Source organism: Acomys russatus, chromosome 32 (assembly GCF_903995435.1).
Source record: "Acomys russatus chromosome 32, mAcoRus1.1, whole genome shotgun sequence".
In the NCBI taxonomy this organism is placed as follows: domain Eukaryota; kingdom Metazoa; phylum Chordata; class Mammalia; order Rodentia; family Muridae; genus Acomys; species Acomys russatus.
The window spans coordinates 48,237,453-48,254,193 of record NC_067168.1 but is presented as its reverse complement, the minus strand read 5'-3'; the positions used below and the strand labels follow the sequence as shown (position 1 = coordinate 48,254,193).

General features: G+C 46.9%; 1 protein-coding gene across 1 annotated transcript in view; it reads right to left on the bottom strand.

Moving 5' to 3' along the window:
* The window catches only part of LOC127184165 (kinesin-like protein KIF15), a 67,434-nt gene that overhangs the window by 23,572 nt on the left and 27,121 nt on the right, over positions 1 to 16,741 (bottom strand). The window contains 10 exon segments of the mRNA XM_051140409.1: positions 174 to 234; positions 237 to 258; positions 572 to 688; positions 690 to 723; positions 2,071 to 2,236; positions 4,299 to 4,404; positions 6,356 to 6,463; positions 10,734 to 10,931; positions 12,027 to 12,168; positions 12,784 to 12,925. Of these exon segments, the coding sequence (XP_050996366.1) occupies positions 174 to 234; positions 237 to 258; positions 572 to 688; positions 690 to 723; positions 2,071 to 2,236; positions 4,299 to 4,404; positions 6,356 to 6,463; positions 10,734 to 10,931; positions 12,027 to 12,168; positions 12,784 to 12,925 (1,096 nt within the window).

Sequence of the window (16,741 nt, the reverse complement as noted above, 5' to 3'; positions counted from 1 at the left end):
CGAGTTAAAAGCGTGCAGCATATGGATGCCTATATGCCGGCAATGGATACTCAGGCAGGATGACTGCAGCATTAAGGCCAGCCTATACTACACAGTGACCCCAAAGTCCCCAAGCACAATAAAGAGTATAGCATTGAACAATGATCTAAGCAAGAAGAGTTAGCAACACTCACTTAGAGCTGTTTTCTTTATCTTCTTCAAATTGTAATGATAACTTGTTGTTTCGTTCTTTTCTGCCTCAAAAAGCTCCACCAAATTCTAAAAGACAAACATATATTAGGTTTGCAGTCACAGTTCCAGTATCAGGCAGTTAAAAAAGATCAAGCACTGAGGTTGGTATAGAAGTGAGAGAGCACAGGACAGGAGCCACAGGCCACAACACAGCCGCCAGCCACACGCTACCCATCACTTACAGGAGCCACAGGCCCACAACACAGCCGCCAGCCACACGCTACCCATCACTTACAGGAGCCACAGATCCACAACACAGCCGCCAGCCACACGCTACCCATCACTTACAGGAGCCACAGGTCCACAACACAGCCGCCAGCCACACGTACCCATCACTTACATGCAGGTCAGACTTTAACGTTTCATTCTCCTGTTTGCAGTTCTGGAGGTCTTTGGAAAGCTGGTCAATCTCGAACCTCATGACTTCTTGCAGGCTCTCGTAGGCGTCCTGCAGGCACCGCTTGGCTCTCAAGAAGCTTTTCATTTTCTAGTCTTTACCAGGAAAACATTTTGAAATGCAAAGTACAAACATTTTTTCCTATGAGTCAGACTTTGAAATTCAAGTTTTTTCTATCACAAAGCATTTACGTTTGTCAGAGAGCTGTCATGGCCTTGCATGGACACACTTGGTGCCACGTGAGAACCACTAAACCAGAAGACTCAGGGGTGTGAGCCTGAAACATCTCTTCCACATGCTTGCTCGTGTGGTTAATTGAGCGGCCATTTATGACACCACCTAGCTCAGGAAGATGTTTTAGGGTAGAAAATACAGCTTATTCCTGAGCCAAAGAGAATAGCGCCTTGGCCAAGAACGACTTCTGGTTGTCAGTTACACCTTCTTGCTCCTTTCCTAACACACTGCGCTGTGTGCAGTTCCCAGCAGTCATCCAACATACAGCCAACAATCTCACCTCTAAACTATGCAGAACAGATGTCCGGGGTGACAAACAGCTAACCACACGCTGCGCAAAATAAAGGAGGGAAGCAGCAGCAAATCACAAGGGACAGTGAACAGCTGGGGACATGTGTGTGTCAGGGTGTGAGGAATGCTGACAGTGAACAGCTGGGGACATGTGTGTGTCAGGGTGTGAGGAATGCTGACAGGCAGCAGAAAGTAATAAGGAGCACACGGCAGTGGTGCACTCCACCACTCACAGCATGACAACCACTGGGTGTCGAGGTGACTTCCTATAGATCCAGAGACACTAACAATAATTACACTTTGACCAAGATAAAGGCTGGGATAAGCACTGCCTTCAAGACAGCACTTAAACACATATCTCAGTAGATACACTGCACTGCTCTAATGCTAGCTCACAACTAACGGAAGTTAAGAGTCAATGAGATTAGGTATGGTATTGTGCCCTCCGCCTTTAACACAAGCACTCAGGCAGCAGAGTGAAGTCAGGCCAGGCCTTTGACTACATAATAAGACCTTGTCTCAGAAAAACAAAACCCAAAACATACAAAAACAAATCAATAGGCTTAAAAAAGAAAAAACAAAAAAACAAAACCAGAAATAGCTGGGTACAGTGGCACACGCCTTTAATCCTAGCACTCAGGTAGGTGGAGGAAAGCACATTGCTGTGAGTTCAAAGCCAGCCTGGTCTACAAAACAAGTCCAGGATAGCCAAGGCTACACAGAGAGACTAAAAAACATAAAGAAAAAAGAAAAAAAAAAAAATCACACAAAACCAGTTTGTACTGAAGCCAATTGGTGTAAGAAAACGCAGTGCACTTACTGGCTTACGCGGTATGAACTGTGAACTGGGACTGTAAAGTTCACGCAGTTTTAAGAGCAACCAAGCAGGCACCTTGAACAACAGGGAACCACGCTACCTGGCATTGTCCAGCTGCAGCTGAGCCTGCACGTGCTTTTCCGAAAGCTGGCTCAGCTCTTCCTCTTGGCTCTCTTTGAAGGTGCTGTACTCGAGTTTCACCAAAGAAAGTTCTTTGTCAGCAGAGTTAAGAACAATTCGCAGGTCATGCACTTCACATTTCAAAACTGGAAAACAAAGAAACCAAGGTCTCAATAGGTCCCTCTGCAGGTCCTTTGCCTAAAGGAGGCAGGTGAATGCAACCCACCACCGCAAGGCCACGCAGCAGCAACTAAGCACTAAGCACACGCTCTCCACCTGCGTCCTCTCCGGAGGTCTGGGTGGCACACACATTTCTTTTGCTCTGGCCTGGTCTTACTCTTACCAAGGATGGCCCTGAGCACCTCCCCTTCCTGCTCTCACTTCCTGAGTGCTGGGATTACAGAAGGATGCCACCACACCAGCTGTTCAACATTTCTGCTCAAACAGCAAGAGTTAACATCTGTTTCTTGGAAGATGGTCCGATGTATTTTGATGCTAATTAGTGCTTACTATCTCTGCAACCAACCTTTTGCTTAATAAAAAGCCATCTCACCTGGGCAGGGCAAAGGAGATAGGTGGGGCTAGGAGAAAGAGGAATTCTGGGAAGAAGGACTGTTACCGGGAGAAGGAGACCTGAAGGGAAGAGAGGAAGGCCGCCATGGGTTAGCTGGAGGAGAAACACATGGCTGGCAGCGTGGATGGAGAATCCAGCCCAGACGAAGAACATGAGCAAGTATTTGGGATTATGGATGGGAGGTAGCTTGATAGAAGTTATTAGAAGTAGGAGGCATGGGATGGAGACAGGGATCCCATGCCTGAGGCCCCACTATGGGAGGCAATTTAGAGGACTGATATCTGCCCTGCCCCAGGTTAACTAAGACTATCTTAAATATAACAAGTGTCTGTGTCTTGATTGATTGCTAGCTGGGCCTACAGATAATACTTGTAACTTTAAAAAGATCTGTTCCTTTTAAAACTTGATGTTTTAAGATCTTTTTCCCCTGTAGAACATGCAACAAAACTATTACCATAAGGAAAAGCTGTGAGGCTCAATGTATCTGAAGTGGTGTGCTCTTCGCTGTTGAAATGCTTTAGTCATGGGCCAGAGCTTTTCACGATGGGTTAAATACTTCCAATCTCAAAACGAAACTCCAACTGAAAACTAGATTAATGACTTTCTAGATGTACTACAAACTACTGAAAATGTTTTAGAGACAGGATCTCATGCAACCCAGGCTGACCTCCAAGTTGCTGTGTAGCCAAGGACCATGAACTTCTGAACCTCCTGTCCTCACCTACTAATTGCTGGATTACCTGGCTTATCTGAAAATGCTTTGATGGAAAAAAGTGGGAAAGATACCCCACACATAGAAATGTATATAAATATTTATACTTTACTTTTTTAATATTACTGCAACTCAGCTTTCAAATGAAAGACATTTCATTTTTAAAGCACTTTAAACTTTATGTGTTTATGTTTCAGGTGTGCTTGTTCATACACACATGTGTACAGGTCAGCACATAAAACTTGTGTGCATGTTTTCAGGTGTGCTTGTTCACACGTGCGTGTAGCTGCTCAGGTACTTTCCACTCTTTTCCCTGGCCTAGAGCTTTACTAAGTAGGCTAGATTAGATTACACTGCGCTGGGATCTGCTCTCCTTTGCCTTCCAGCCTGACCTCACTGGGACAACCGTGTGTGAGTGTGTGTGACCATGCCCAGCCTGACCTCACCGGGACAACCGTGTGTGAGTGTGTGTGACCATGCCCAGCCTGACCTCACCGGGACAACCGTGTGTGAGTGTGTGTGACCATGCCCAGCCTGACCTCACCGGGACAACCGTGTGTGAGTGTGTGTGACCATGCCCAGCCTGACCTCACCGGGACAACCGTGTGTGAGTGTGTGTGACCATGCCCTGCTTGTTATGTGGGTTCTAGGTTCTGAATTCAGATCTTCAAATTTGTAAGGCAACAGAGGCCAGCTCTAACATAAACTTACGTAAACACTTATAACATTTGTTTGTGAGCAATCTTGAAGAAAATTATGTCTTATAACCCATTTATTTATTATAATTTTACCATGAAAATTTAAGACTATCTAACAACAAACAAAGCAAGCAAACCTTTAAAATATAAAGACAAAGAAACAGAAGACATTGACTTAAGTGATCAGAAAGACCCTGAGCTAGTGTCCCACTGCCCAGACTCACAGTCATTCTTGGTCTGCGTGTCCTGAAGCTGCTTTTCCAGATCACTCAGCTGTGTGAGACACTCTTGCTGCTGTCTGGCCCAGTCACTTCTTTCTTTTGAGAAAAGCTTTGGGAAGAGTGAATGTAGTGAGAAAGCAGGCTAAGACATAATGGGCCGTACAGCTGGTTCTGTGTTTAATGTCTAGTTTTAAGGTTCAATATGACAGAACACGGTTGTTTAATGAACTATAATGAAGATGATAGGCGCAGTTCACCTGTACACACTGCTAAGCGGTCCACCTGTACACACTGCTAAGAGGTCCACCTGTACACACTGCTAAGAGGTCCACCTGTACACACTGCTAAGAGGTCCACCTGTACACACTGCTAAGAGGTCCACCTGTACACACTGCTAAGCGGTCCACCTGTACACACTGCTAAGAGGTCCACCTGTACACACTGCTAAGAGGTCCACCTGTACACACTGCTAAGAGGTCCGCCTGTACACACTGCTAAGAGGTCCACCTGTACACACTGCTAAGAGGTCCACCTGTACACACTGCTAAGAGGTCCACCTGTACACACTGCTAAGAGGTCCACCTGTACACTGCTGGGCGGTCCCCTGTACACACTGCTGGGCGGTCCACCTGTACACACTGCTGAGTGGTCCGCCTGTACACACTGCTAAGAGGTCCGCCTGTACACACTGCTGGGCGGTCCGCCTGTACACACTGCTAAGAGGTCCACCTGTACACACTGCTAAGAGGTCCACCTGTACACACTGCTAAGAGGTCGCCTGTACACACTGCTAAGAGGTCCACCTGTACACACTGCTAAGAGGTCCACTGTACACACTGCTAAGAGGTCCACCTGTACACATGCTAAGAGGTCCACCTGATACACACTGCTAAGAGGTCCACCTGTACACATGCTAAGAGGTCCGCCTGTACACACTGCTAAGAGGTCCACCTGTACACACTGCTAAGAGGTCCACCTGTACACTGCTAAGAGGTCCACCTGTACACACTGCTAAGAGGTCCACCTGTACACACTGCTAAGAGGTCCGCCTGTTACCACACTGCTAAGAGTCCACCTGTACACACTGCTAAGAGGTCCACCTGTACACACTGCTAAGAGGTCCACCTGTTACACACTGCTAAGAGGTCCGCCTGTACACACTGCTAAGAGGTCACCTGTACACACTGCTAAGAGGTCCACCTGTACACACTGCTAAGAGGTCCGCCTGTACCACACTGCTAAGAGGTCCACCTGTACACACTGCTAAGAGGTCCACCTGTACACACTGCTGGGCGGTCCACCTGTACACACTGCTAAGAGGTCCGCCTGTACACACTGCTAAGAGGTCCACCTGTACACACTGCTGGGCGGTCCACCTGTACACACTGCTAAGAGGTCCACCTGTACACACTGCTAAGAGGTCCACCTGTACACACTGCTAAGAGGTCCACCTGTACACACTGCTAAGAGGTCCACCTGTACACACTGCTAAGAGGTCCACCTGTACACACTGCTGGGCGGTCCACCTGTACACACTGCTAAGAGGTCCACCTGTACACACTGCTAAGAGGTCCACCTGTACACACTGCTAAGAGGTCCACCTGTACACACTGCTGGGCAGTCCAGGCCTCAGACAGTGAATGCATCCCTATCAGAGGAGTACAAATAGTTGCCTCAGGCTTGGTAAGGGAATTTTCATCTGGGAATGTTTTGGAGGCTCAAAAGGGGTCAGAGAAGAAAATCATGTTTTTATAATCTATTTACTTATTATACATTTACCATGAAACTTTGAGACCAGTTGCCTAACTTAGCATAACTAGACTTACTAAGGAAAATGAAGAGAACTTCAAGAGCATGAAGAGCTCCAGGGGACGGACGCCCTCTCTCACAGGGCCTGGGGACGGACGCCCTCTCTCACAGGGCCTGGGGACGGACGCCCTCTCTCACAGGGCCTGGGGACGGACGCCCTCTCTCACAGGGCCTGGGGACAGACGCCCTCTCTCACAGGGCCTTTACTCGGAGTGGTTCAACGCTGCCTGAGGCTCTGCTCTGATCCTCACCTCCTGCATTTGTGTAGAATGGTGCTCTAGTTTGTCAACGTTCTGCTGAAGTTTCAGGTTTTTATGTTCTTCTTCATCCAGCTTGACTTGAAGACCACTCAGTTGTTCCTGCATTAAACACACTGCAGTTATCAAAAATGCCCCTATTTAAAAAAAACAAAACCCCTGTTACTTTTACTGTGTGCGTGGTGGTTTGGCTTGAACGTATGCCTATGTACCAGCTGCATGCCTGGTGCCCACAGGTGCCAGGGAGGGTTGGGACCACCTGCAACAGGAATTGCACAGAGCTGCAAGCCACCAGGTGAGCCCCTTAGAAAAGCAGCCTAATTGCTGAGAGAACTCTTCCACAAAGAGACAAGAAACCAAAGCAAAATGAACTCAAACCTTTACAGAAGCAAACAGCAAAAGCTTCAAAAGTTATCTGATCACTCCTACGTTTCAGCTACACTAGATGAAATAAGCCCGTGCAGCCAGAGGAAAAGCATAAAAAGCGAAGGGACTTGGGAGCTGGGGCTCCTGGGCCAGTTCCTCAGGCGCAGGGGTCAAGACCAGAGGACATGCCACCCTGACTATGCTGGACAGGGTTCTTGAGGACTGTAGGCAAAACAACACGTTTTCCACAGGCTGCACTTGTGCCCAGATATCTGGGTTGGGGCTTAAGTGGCTGGCGTCTTCAGGTGAGAGGGTTGGGACAGCCTGCAGGAATGCAGAACTAGGCCTCAGAGGCTTTTCTTGGAGGGGGCAGGGTTTCCTGGGATCATGTGGGGATGGGGCAACCAGAGGTTCCAACCCAACAGTGTGTCTCATCAAAACGGATAAATTCAAACACAAAGAAAATAAGTAATTAAAATTCAACCTTGAAGCACGCCTTTAATCCCAGCACTCGGGAGGCAGAGGCAGGCGGATTGCTGTGAGTTCGAGGCCAGCCTGATCTACAAAGCGAGTCCAGGACAGCCATGGCTACAGAGAGAAGCCCTGTCTCAAAAAAGAAAAACAAACAAAATTCACCCTTGAATTAAATTACAGAGCCTTAGCACTAGGGAAACAGAGGCAGGCAGATCTCTGAGTTCTAGGCCAGCTTGGTCTATACAAAGAAACCTTGTCTTGAATAACAAACATATAAAAATAAATAAAAAGACGGACATAAGAGCTGGAAGGTGGCCGAGTGGGTCCCCGTCAGCTGGCTTCTTGCTCCGCCTCTTGACCTAGGGTTAATTTATTAGATCCTGTGTACAGACAGCGCTTGTGTATAAGGGTGGCTGAACCACACCTTATCACCTGTTTACAATAAACAGAAAGTTTGGATTAAAGGTGTGTGGGGGCTCAACCACAAGAAACAGGGATTTATATTTAATCTCAGGGATCACAATGGGATCAAAGGTATATTTTTACAGTTCACAATCTCATGGGTCACATTTAGATCAAGTACCCTGCAACACTACACAATATATATATTCATATGTAAGTACATGTATATATTTATGAAATAAATTACAAAGCCCTCTAGAGACTTTATTTTATCACCAAGGTCTCTCTTGCCTGGAACAGGAAAATAATTGAGATTTGGGGTATCCATTCCAATGGAGTATTCATTACAAAACTTGGAATTGAGATTCTAAGTTTTACTGGAAAAAGGGATCAATTTTAATTAATAAACAAGTAGGATCCCAACATAACCAAATTTCAAGTTATTTCAAATACATTCTGTTAGGTCTGCTGCAGGGCGTGGCTGGCAGGCCCTGACCTCTCCCTGGGGCGGGCGACCCTTCTCCCAGAGACCCTTCACTGTATAATCCAGACATTCTGGTTCTGCCACATCTCTCTGGCCCCTTTCCCACCTCTCTGCTTCCTCCCTCCCTTCCCCCACACTCAGGGCACTCTCTCCCTCCCTTCTCCCACACTCAGAACACACTCTCCCTCCCTTCTCCCACACTCAGGACACTCTCTCCCTCCCTTCTCCCACACTCAGGGCACACTCTCCCTCCCTTCTCCCACACTCAGGGCACACTCTCCCTCCCTTCTCCCACACTCAGGGCACTCTCTCCCTCCCTTCCCCCACACTCAGGCATACTCTCTCTCCCTTCTCCCACACTCAGGGCACTCTCTCCCTCCCTTCCCCCACACTCAGGCACACTCTCCCTCCCTTCTCCCACACTCAGGGCACACTCTCCCTCCCTTCTCCCACACTCAGGGCACACTCTCCCTCCCTTCCCCCACACTCAGGGCATACTCCCTCCCTTCCCCCACACTCAGGCACACTCTCCCTCCCTTCCCCCCCACTCAGGGCACACTCTCCCTCCCTTCTCCCACACTCAGGCACACTCTCCCTCCCTTCTCCCACACTCAGGGCACACTCTCCCTCCCTTCCCCGAACTCAGGCACACTCTCCCTCCCTTCCCCCACACTCAGGGCACACTCTCCCTCCCTTCCCCCACACTCAGGGCACACTCTCCCTCCCTTCCCCCACACTCAGGGCACACTCTCCCTCCCTTCCCCCACACTCAGGCACACTCTCCCTCCCTTCCCCCACACTCAGGGCACACTCTCCCTCCCTTCCCCCACACTCAGGGCACACTCTCTCTCCCTTCTCCCACACTCAGGGCACACTCTCCCTCCCTTCTCCCACACTCAGGGCACACTCTCCCTCCCTTCTCCCACACTCAGGGCACACTCTCCCTCCCTTCTCCCACACTCAGGGCACACTCTCCCTCCCTCCCCCCATTCTCAGGGCACACTCTCCCTCCCTTCTCCCACACTCAGGGCACACTCTCCCTCCCTTCTCCCACACTCAGGGCACACTCTCCCTCCCTTCTCCCACACTCAGGGCACACTCTCCCTCCCTTCCCCCACACTCAGGGCACACTCTTTCTCCCTTCCCCCACACTCAGGGCACACTCTCCCTCCCTTCCCCTACACTTAGGCACACTTTCCCTCCCTTCTCCCACACTCAGGGCACACTCTCCCTCCCTTCTCCCACACTCAGGGCACACTCTCCCTCCCTCCCCCCACACTCAGGGCACACTCTCTCTCCCTTCCCCCACACTCAGGGCACACTCTCCCTCCCTTCTCCCACACTCAGGGCACACTCTCCCTTCCTTTCTGAGCTGCTGCCAATGAACCTGCACCTACATATTAAAGCTTCATCACCATTAGCTCATTCTGATTTTTTTTGTTCGTTTGTTTTTTGTTTTTCGAGACAGGGTTTCTCTGTGTACCCTTGGCTGTCCTGGACTCATTTTGTAGACCAGATTGGCCTCGAACTCACAGAGATCCACCTGCCTCTACCTCCCAAATGCTGGGATTAAAGGCATGCACCAACAGAACCGGCTCATTCAGATATTTAATTATTCACATTAACCCTCCCCAAAAGTTAATCTATATAACAAAACCCTGTTGGGTGCCATATCTTTCTCAAGCCAATACAATACTCTGCAATTTAAACAGCTCTGAAAGGTGAAACTAGTGCAAACTGATCATTTCACACACAAAGTCTAATGCCACAGAGAGTGGAGAATGATTTTTACAATAAAGAATAAACTAAAATAACCGGGTAGTGTTCCACACGCCTTTAATCCCAGCACTCGGGAGGCAGAGGCAGGTGGATCTCTGTGAGTTCAACACCAGCCTGGTCTACAGATCAACTTCCAGGATAGCCAAGGCTGCACAGAGAAATCCTGTCTCGAGACAGAAACATTTATATCTGGCTGGAATCTCTGGGTGCCACAGTCCCTCCCCAACATGACCCCCTTCTCTCTCCAACCCTGTCACCCCAAGGAAAGCCTGTGGGGCCTAGTTCTGCACTCCTGGCAGCTGTCCCTACCCCTCTAACTCCAAGTCAGCAGATTCTCAAGCCCTCCACCACACATGGCCCTGTCAGGACACGAGTCCAGCCCTGGGCAGAGGTGTCATTTTCCTTCCCTGCAATCCTTTAAAACCCTGCCCGCCATAGTTTGGGGTCATCCCATAAGGATGGTGAACTCACCTAGGAGCTCTGGTTCCCAAAAAAACATGTCCTTTTAAAATATTTTTTATTAAAGATTTATTTATTTATTATGTATACAGTATTTTCCTTGCATGTATGCCTGCAGCCCAGAAGAGGGCACCAGATGTAATTATAGATGGTTGTAAGCCACCATGTGGTTGCTGGGAATTGAACCCAGGACCTTTGAAAGAACAAGTCAGTGCTCTTAACCTCTGAGCCATCTCTCCAGCCCCTTTTAAAATATTTTAAATCTAACTTGAATTGGCTTATTTCATCAGCAGAGATACCTATCATTTTATATACGAAAAGATAAATATCATAGGGAGTTAAACTAGTACACAAATTTTACTTAAATGAACATTCAATTATTTCCTTTTCCTAAGATTCAAGTATTACCTGCACAGTTCGGAGCTCTTCAGAAATGGCCTCCAAAGCCTGTTCACTCATCTCAGGTGGCACCGGCTCGTTTAATATGTCGTTATCTAAGCTGCCAGAGCTGTGCGTGTGCAGAAAGCCAAAGCTGCCCACCTCAGGGCTCAGTTTTGGCACCAGTCGAGAACAGCGTTGATAGGCCTTGGTTGGAGTGGTAATTATCTGCAGAACAGTGATGTGGAAAGAAACAGTAATACAAAGGAAACATATAGAGAGAGATTATGAACAGGAAAAAATTAAAATTGTATTCATCAGTTTATCGAAAGAGGATGTGTTCTTGAAGCACAGGACCAAATGGAAATAAAGCCTTCTATGGGGGATGGTCTGGTGCGCTGTGTACGTGCTGTGTGTTCAGATGATTTCTGTGCCCCCAGGTCTGGCTGCAGTCGGTGTTAGCGCACAGGCAGCTCCACTACCACCCCAGGGACCTAGCAACCTCCTACATTACCATCTGCCAACACAAGGTGCACATCATGTGTGTGCCTGACACAAGGGCTCCGCCCAGCCCCTCCTCTCGGATCCTCTCCATCTGTCTGTCTGTCTGTCATGGACACCCCCCTCCTCTCTCACTCTGCCCTCATGGCTCGTGCCCACCTGCCCGCCCACCTGTGCACACGTTCAATCACCCTCTCCTCCTTCTGCAGGCCCTCCTTTCCCTCCCCGTCCCCCTGAGTAATGTCTTTAGAGCAGGAACTGCAGTGCACTGTGTCATCATTACTGTGACCGTCTGGACATGAGCAGGCATAGTCGTTGATCAATGTTGTGTGACACTGCTCCCTAATTATCTCTGACCAGTTAATAAAGAAGCCGCAGAGCCCACAGCTGGGCAAAAGGGAGTCGAGGGGTAGGGACCAAGAGGTGGGGGTAGAGCCCAGAATCAGGTGGAGAAAGCACATGGCCACAAGGACTGACGTGATGGAGCAGAAATGGCCCAGGCAGGGTCAGCATGGAAAGGGACCCGAGGCGTGTGGCCGCAGGAGACAGGCTAGCACAGGCTGGACATCTCCCCAGCTCTAGCACCTCAGAGCTAAGGTCTCTGTGTCGTTACTTGGGGGCAAGAGTAGGTGACTAGAGAGGCCCTCTAACCCACCGTATCTTTGCACCCATTTGTTCAATACAGCTGCATACAAAGCTGTAATATGGTTTTAAAATGGAACTTGAAGCCAGGCAGTGATGATGCATACCACCTGTGTTTGGAAATAACTTTTATTAATAAAAGAGACTGCTCCAATTTAAAAAGAAGCTCCAGATACCTACCTTAAGAGTTTCAGCATGTATTTTATTCAGCTGAGAAACTTCCTGGCGTTTGCAGGCTTTTGTTGCTTCCAAAAGGTTTTCGAGATTGAGGTTTGCTTTTTGCAAAGACTGAAGCTCTGATTCTAATTCTAGTTGCTTTTTCCTAATAGACAGTGAAGACTTAGTCCTCCAGGAATAAGTAAGGTTAAACAGGTACAAACACACTACAGTTCCTACTCTCAGGCAAATTGGCGTTTGAATCAGAAATACCTGACAAATCGTTATCTTCATCTCCCAGGTATGTAAATGAGCTCAGAGATTAGTGATTATTGAAGGTGTTCAATTAGTAAATGGCAGGCCTCTCTTTCAAAACTAACACTTCTAGGTTATTTTATGTTCCGACCAGCCTTTGTTATATCATCAGGGCAGTTTATCCTTTTACACAATGAGCATGAAGCATCAATGAATCTTTTTTTTTTTTTTTTGAATCTTTAATTTCTAAAAGATCTTAATTTAGTTTGTAACTGTGATTTAAATTTAGTAATGGGATGAACTTATCCTGCAAATTGAACTGATACTCAACAGGTAAGCACTGCTTAAAACATTCATGTGACCTACTATCAAACATATAGTAAAGGACACAAGAGAAATTGGTGTTTCTATAGAACAAACCAAGTTACCTGCTAGAAAGGTTCATATTTTAAGAAATATGCCAAATTATCTATTATTAACATTAACGTATTAAGGAACCAGGTAAGCATGTGTATCTGCACTTTACCGAGTTAATTCTTTGAACTCTTCGTATTCTTGCTTTGAGTTATTCAGCTCTGTCTGAACCTGTAGGAGCTGTGCTCTTAACTTCTCAGGGTTTGTGAAGAAACTGGATTCTTTTAGAGCTTTGGGAGAAAATCCTTGCAGACCTAAAAAGAAGGAAACTACCTCAGTCTTTGAAAGACAAAAATAACAGGACTTCTTGGAAGATTCCAGGTACAATCTGAGGCATAAGAATGGGGTGGTGGCGGCGCACGCCTTTAATCCCAGCATTTGGGAGGCAGAGGCAGGTGGATCTCTGTGAGTTCAAGCTCAACCTGGTCTACAAAGCAAGTCCAGGACAGCCAAGGCTACACAGAGAAACCCTGTCTCGAAAAACAAACAAACAAACAAACAAACAGAATAAGTAAGAACTGAACTGGCAGGGGCATCCTAGAAATGTGAGCACAAAGACGTCAGCAGGAGACACAGGACTTGACACCCACAAGGGCACTGAGAGGTGTCCAAGCAGCAGACCACAAGGTATGAAGTGTAGTTAGGCAGCATGCTATTCCCAAGCATGGGGCGCTAACAGTGGCCCAGCTGCAACATGTGTGCTGCTAGAGGCAGAAACACGTGGGCAACTGAACTTGTAGAAATTGGTGTATGGTGCTGAAGCGATGCCTCTCTGGTTAAAAATACTGGCTAATGTCCCAGAGGACCCAGGTTCAATTCCCAGCATCCACATAGCAGTGCAGCAGCTGTCTATAACTCCAGTCCTAGGGGACCTGACACCCTCACACAGGCATAAATGTAGGCAAAACACCAATACACATAAAAATAAGTAAATATTTTTTTTAATTGGTGCTAGTACCCACTGTGAACATATTTAGAAGAGAAATTGACAGTAAGAATAATCCTAACTTTGCATAAAAGTCTTACATTTCTCCACACCCAAACACTGCAAATCTTCTATTACTGTCATTAACTGAATAATAAAAGAGAAATGTTAAAAGCAAGACAAAAAGGAGCTGGAGAGCTGGCTCAGAGGTTAAGAGCACTGGCTTGTTCTTCCAAAGGTCCTGAGTTCAATTCCCAGCAACCACATGGTGGTTCACAACCATCTATGAGATTTGGTGCACACCTGGTGTGCAGATGTACGTGCAAGCAAAACACTGTATACTTAATAAATAAATAAATCTTTAAAAAAAATAAATAAATGAAAGCAAGACAAAAAAAAACAAACCAAAACGAACAAAAAAGTTGAGCATTGATGGCTCACACACCCAGAGGTGGAGGAAGATGGATCTCTGAGGTCAAGGTTGGCCTGATCTACAGAATGCGTTCCAGGACAGTCAGGGCACAGAGAAACTTAGTCTCAAAAAACCAAAGGGGGGGAAAGAAAGAGAGAGAGGGAGAGGGAAGGAGGGATAGAGAGAGGGAGGGAGGGAGGGGGAGAGGGAGAGGGAGAGGGAGAGAGAGGGAGAGAGAGAGAGAGAGAGAGAGAGAGAGAGAGAGAGAGAGAGAGAGAGAGAGAGAGAGAGAGAGAATTGATAGCAATAACTGCCACCCCATAAGTTAGACTGAGTACCAACTATGCCACATGTCACACAATACTGATGAGAATAGTGATCACTAGAGTACGGACATTGTAACCGCCGTACAGAACCAAACCCTGGTAAAGCCTGAATTGGACCCATGGATATCTCTCACATGTGCAGACATTAGCCAAACTGACAAACTTTTTTGCAGCTGTTTATGTTTAATAGTCTGAAACTTCTTTCCTATATAAACACAAAGATTTCCATTACAGCTTGGATTTAAAATGTCCCCACAGGCTTATGTGTTAAAGGCCTAACCCCGCAGTGCAACTGTGTTCATGGTGATGATTAGATTGCTGGCTGTGCATGGCTTCAACCCTGGATGAATTCACAGGCTCACGGGCTGCTATGACAGGACTGTGCTCTGAGGTGTTCCACGCACTCCTTCCCCTTTCTGATTCACCGGCTAAGCAGCTTTGGTGTTCCCTGACATAAGGTTCTGCCTTACTGTAGAGGAATGTTAACTCAGAACATGGCTATTCTGGCAAGAGATCACATCCAAAGACCTTCTAGGCCTGTGTGATCCAGCTGGAATACAAACATGGCTTTAATCCAGGAAACAGTGGCAAGCAGATCTGAGTTCGAGGCCAGCCTGCTATAGAGCAAGTATCAGTTAAAGAAAAGCATAGGTCCAGGTGTGGTGGAACATGCCTTTAATCCCAAACAATGGTAAAAGTTAATTTGTAGAAGGAAGCACCCATGTTTGAAAGTGATGTCTAATTGAATGGCAGAAAAGGTGACAAATCAGAGAAGATTTGACAGGATAGGATACACCCAGCTCTCACCAGAAGAGAGGAAAGGGAAGTTACTTAAGAGGCAGTGTTACAGAGAGAGGAGGCAGTTTTACCAGGACAGTAATAGAGAGATGGGCTCCAGAGAGAGAACGCAGGTCAAGAGGGACGGAGTCAGAAAATGAAGAGCAGATTGCTGAGTTAGTCTGAGGCCAAGCAGAGCAATTCCGGGCCAAGAGAGAAGCCAGATTAAATAAATCAGCTGGGAGAAGAGTTTGAGCCAGAACAGCTGAGCTGAACCAGCCAGCCCAGAGCTCAGAAAGAACAAGAAAGGGTGAGCTTATTAAGCAGTAAGTCCCAGAGGCTGAAAACATTCTAGACCTAGGTTAGATTGTATGTAGGCTAGAAGCTTCCAGCATTAGGCATAGGTTAGCAGAAGGAGAGTTAGCCTACAAGCTAACAATAGAGCCAGGAGAATAAAAGTCCTTTTATATCTTATCAGACCTGAAAGTAATGCAGCTAGCCAAGTGTGGACTGACTCCTCTGAAACCTCAAACCAAACAATTCGTCCTTTGAATTGATTTTTTTCCCTTCAGATATTCTGTCACAGCAACAGAAAGCTAACACTCTGAATAAAAGTTGGTATCGCTTTCAACCTTTTGATTAAGGTCATATATAAAAATTAATATCTGAATAAATCTTTTATAAAAGAAAATCACAGGCCTTTCCTTGGTATAGTGATTAGCCTAAATAATTTATTATCTTTCGATATGGGAAAAGAAAACTTCTTTATTTTTAAGATGTAAAGAAATACATGCAATTTCAGTAAGTCAGCCCGTCACAGTGGAAAGAACAAGTGGAAAACATAAGCACAGGATACTGCAAATGCGGCCTTTTGTTGTCCCTGCAAAGCAGAGGCTGTCAATCCACAGTTCCATCTCAGGGTTTGTGTTTTGTTCGGACCTTTGAGTTTTTAAATAGTTTTATTTTTTAAGTTTTCAAGATAATGCGTTCTGTGTGTGTGCCTGTGTGTGGGTGTGTGCGTGTGAATGCAGGTGCCCAAAGAGGCCAGGAGTGTGAGAGCCCCTGAAGCTGGGGTTAGCAGAGGCTGTGAGCAGCCCCGCAGGTGCTGGGAACCGGACGCAGATCCTCTGGAAAATAAGTAACACACTGCTCTTCACCAGGCTGTCTCTTCAGCCACACTTTGAATCCTCTTTTTTTTTTTTCTTGGTTTGTTTTCTGAGGTGGCTTAGGTCTTCATTTTAGGCCAGGTTAGCCGAGATCCGACTATCCTCCAGCCTCAGCCTCCCGAGTGCTTGGATTCCAGGAGTGTGTCATATACACGCCTTGTCATAAATGCTTTTTCCTCTTTCTCTGTGTGTTTGTGTGTGTCTATCACTTATGTGCAGATCAGAAATCAGCCTTGGATGTTTTTCCTCAAGAGCCATCCACTTTGATTCCCACCCCCTTCTCTTTTTTTAAGAGGGAGATGTGTGTGTGTGTGTGTGTGTGTGTGTGTGTGTGTGTGTAATTGCCTTAGAGTTTTCCTATTATACTAGGCTGGTTAGCTGGAGAATCCCATGTTGTTTTAAATGAAAATCCCAGATGGTTCGATTTTACCAATAAAGACTCGGAAGCTGGATGCTGGGGTTGA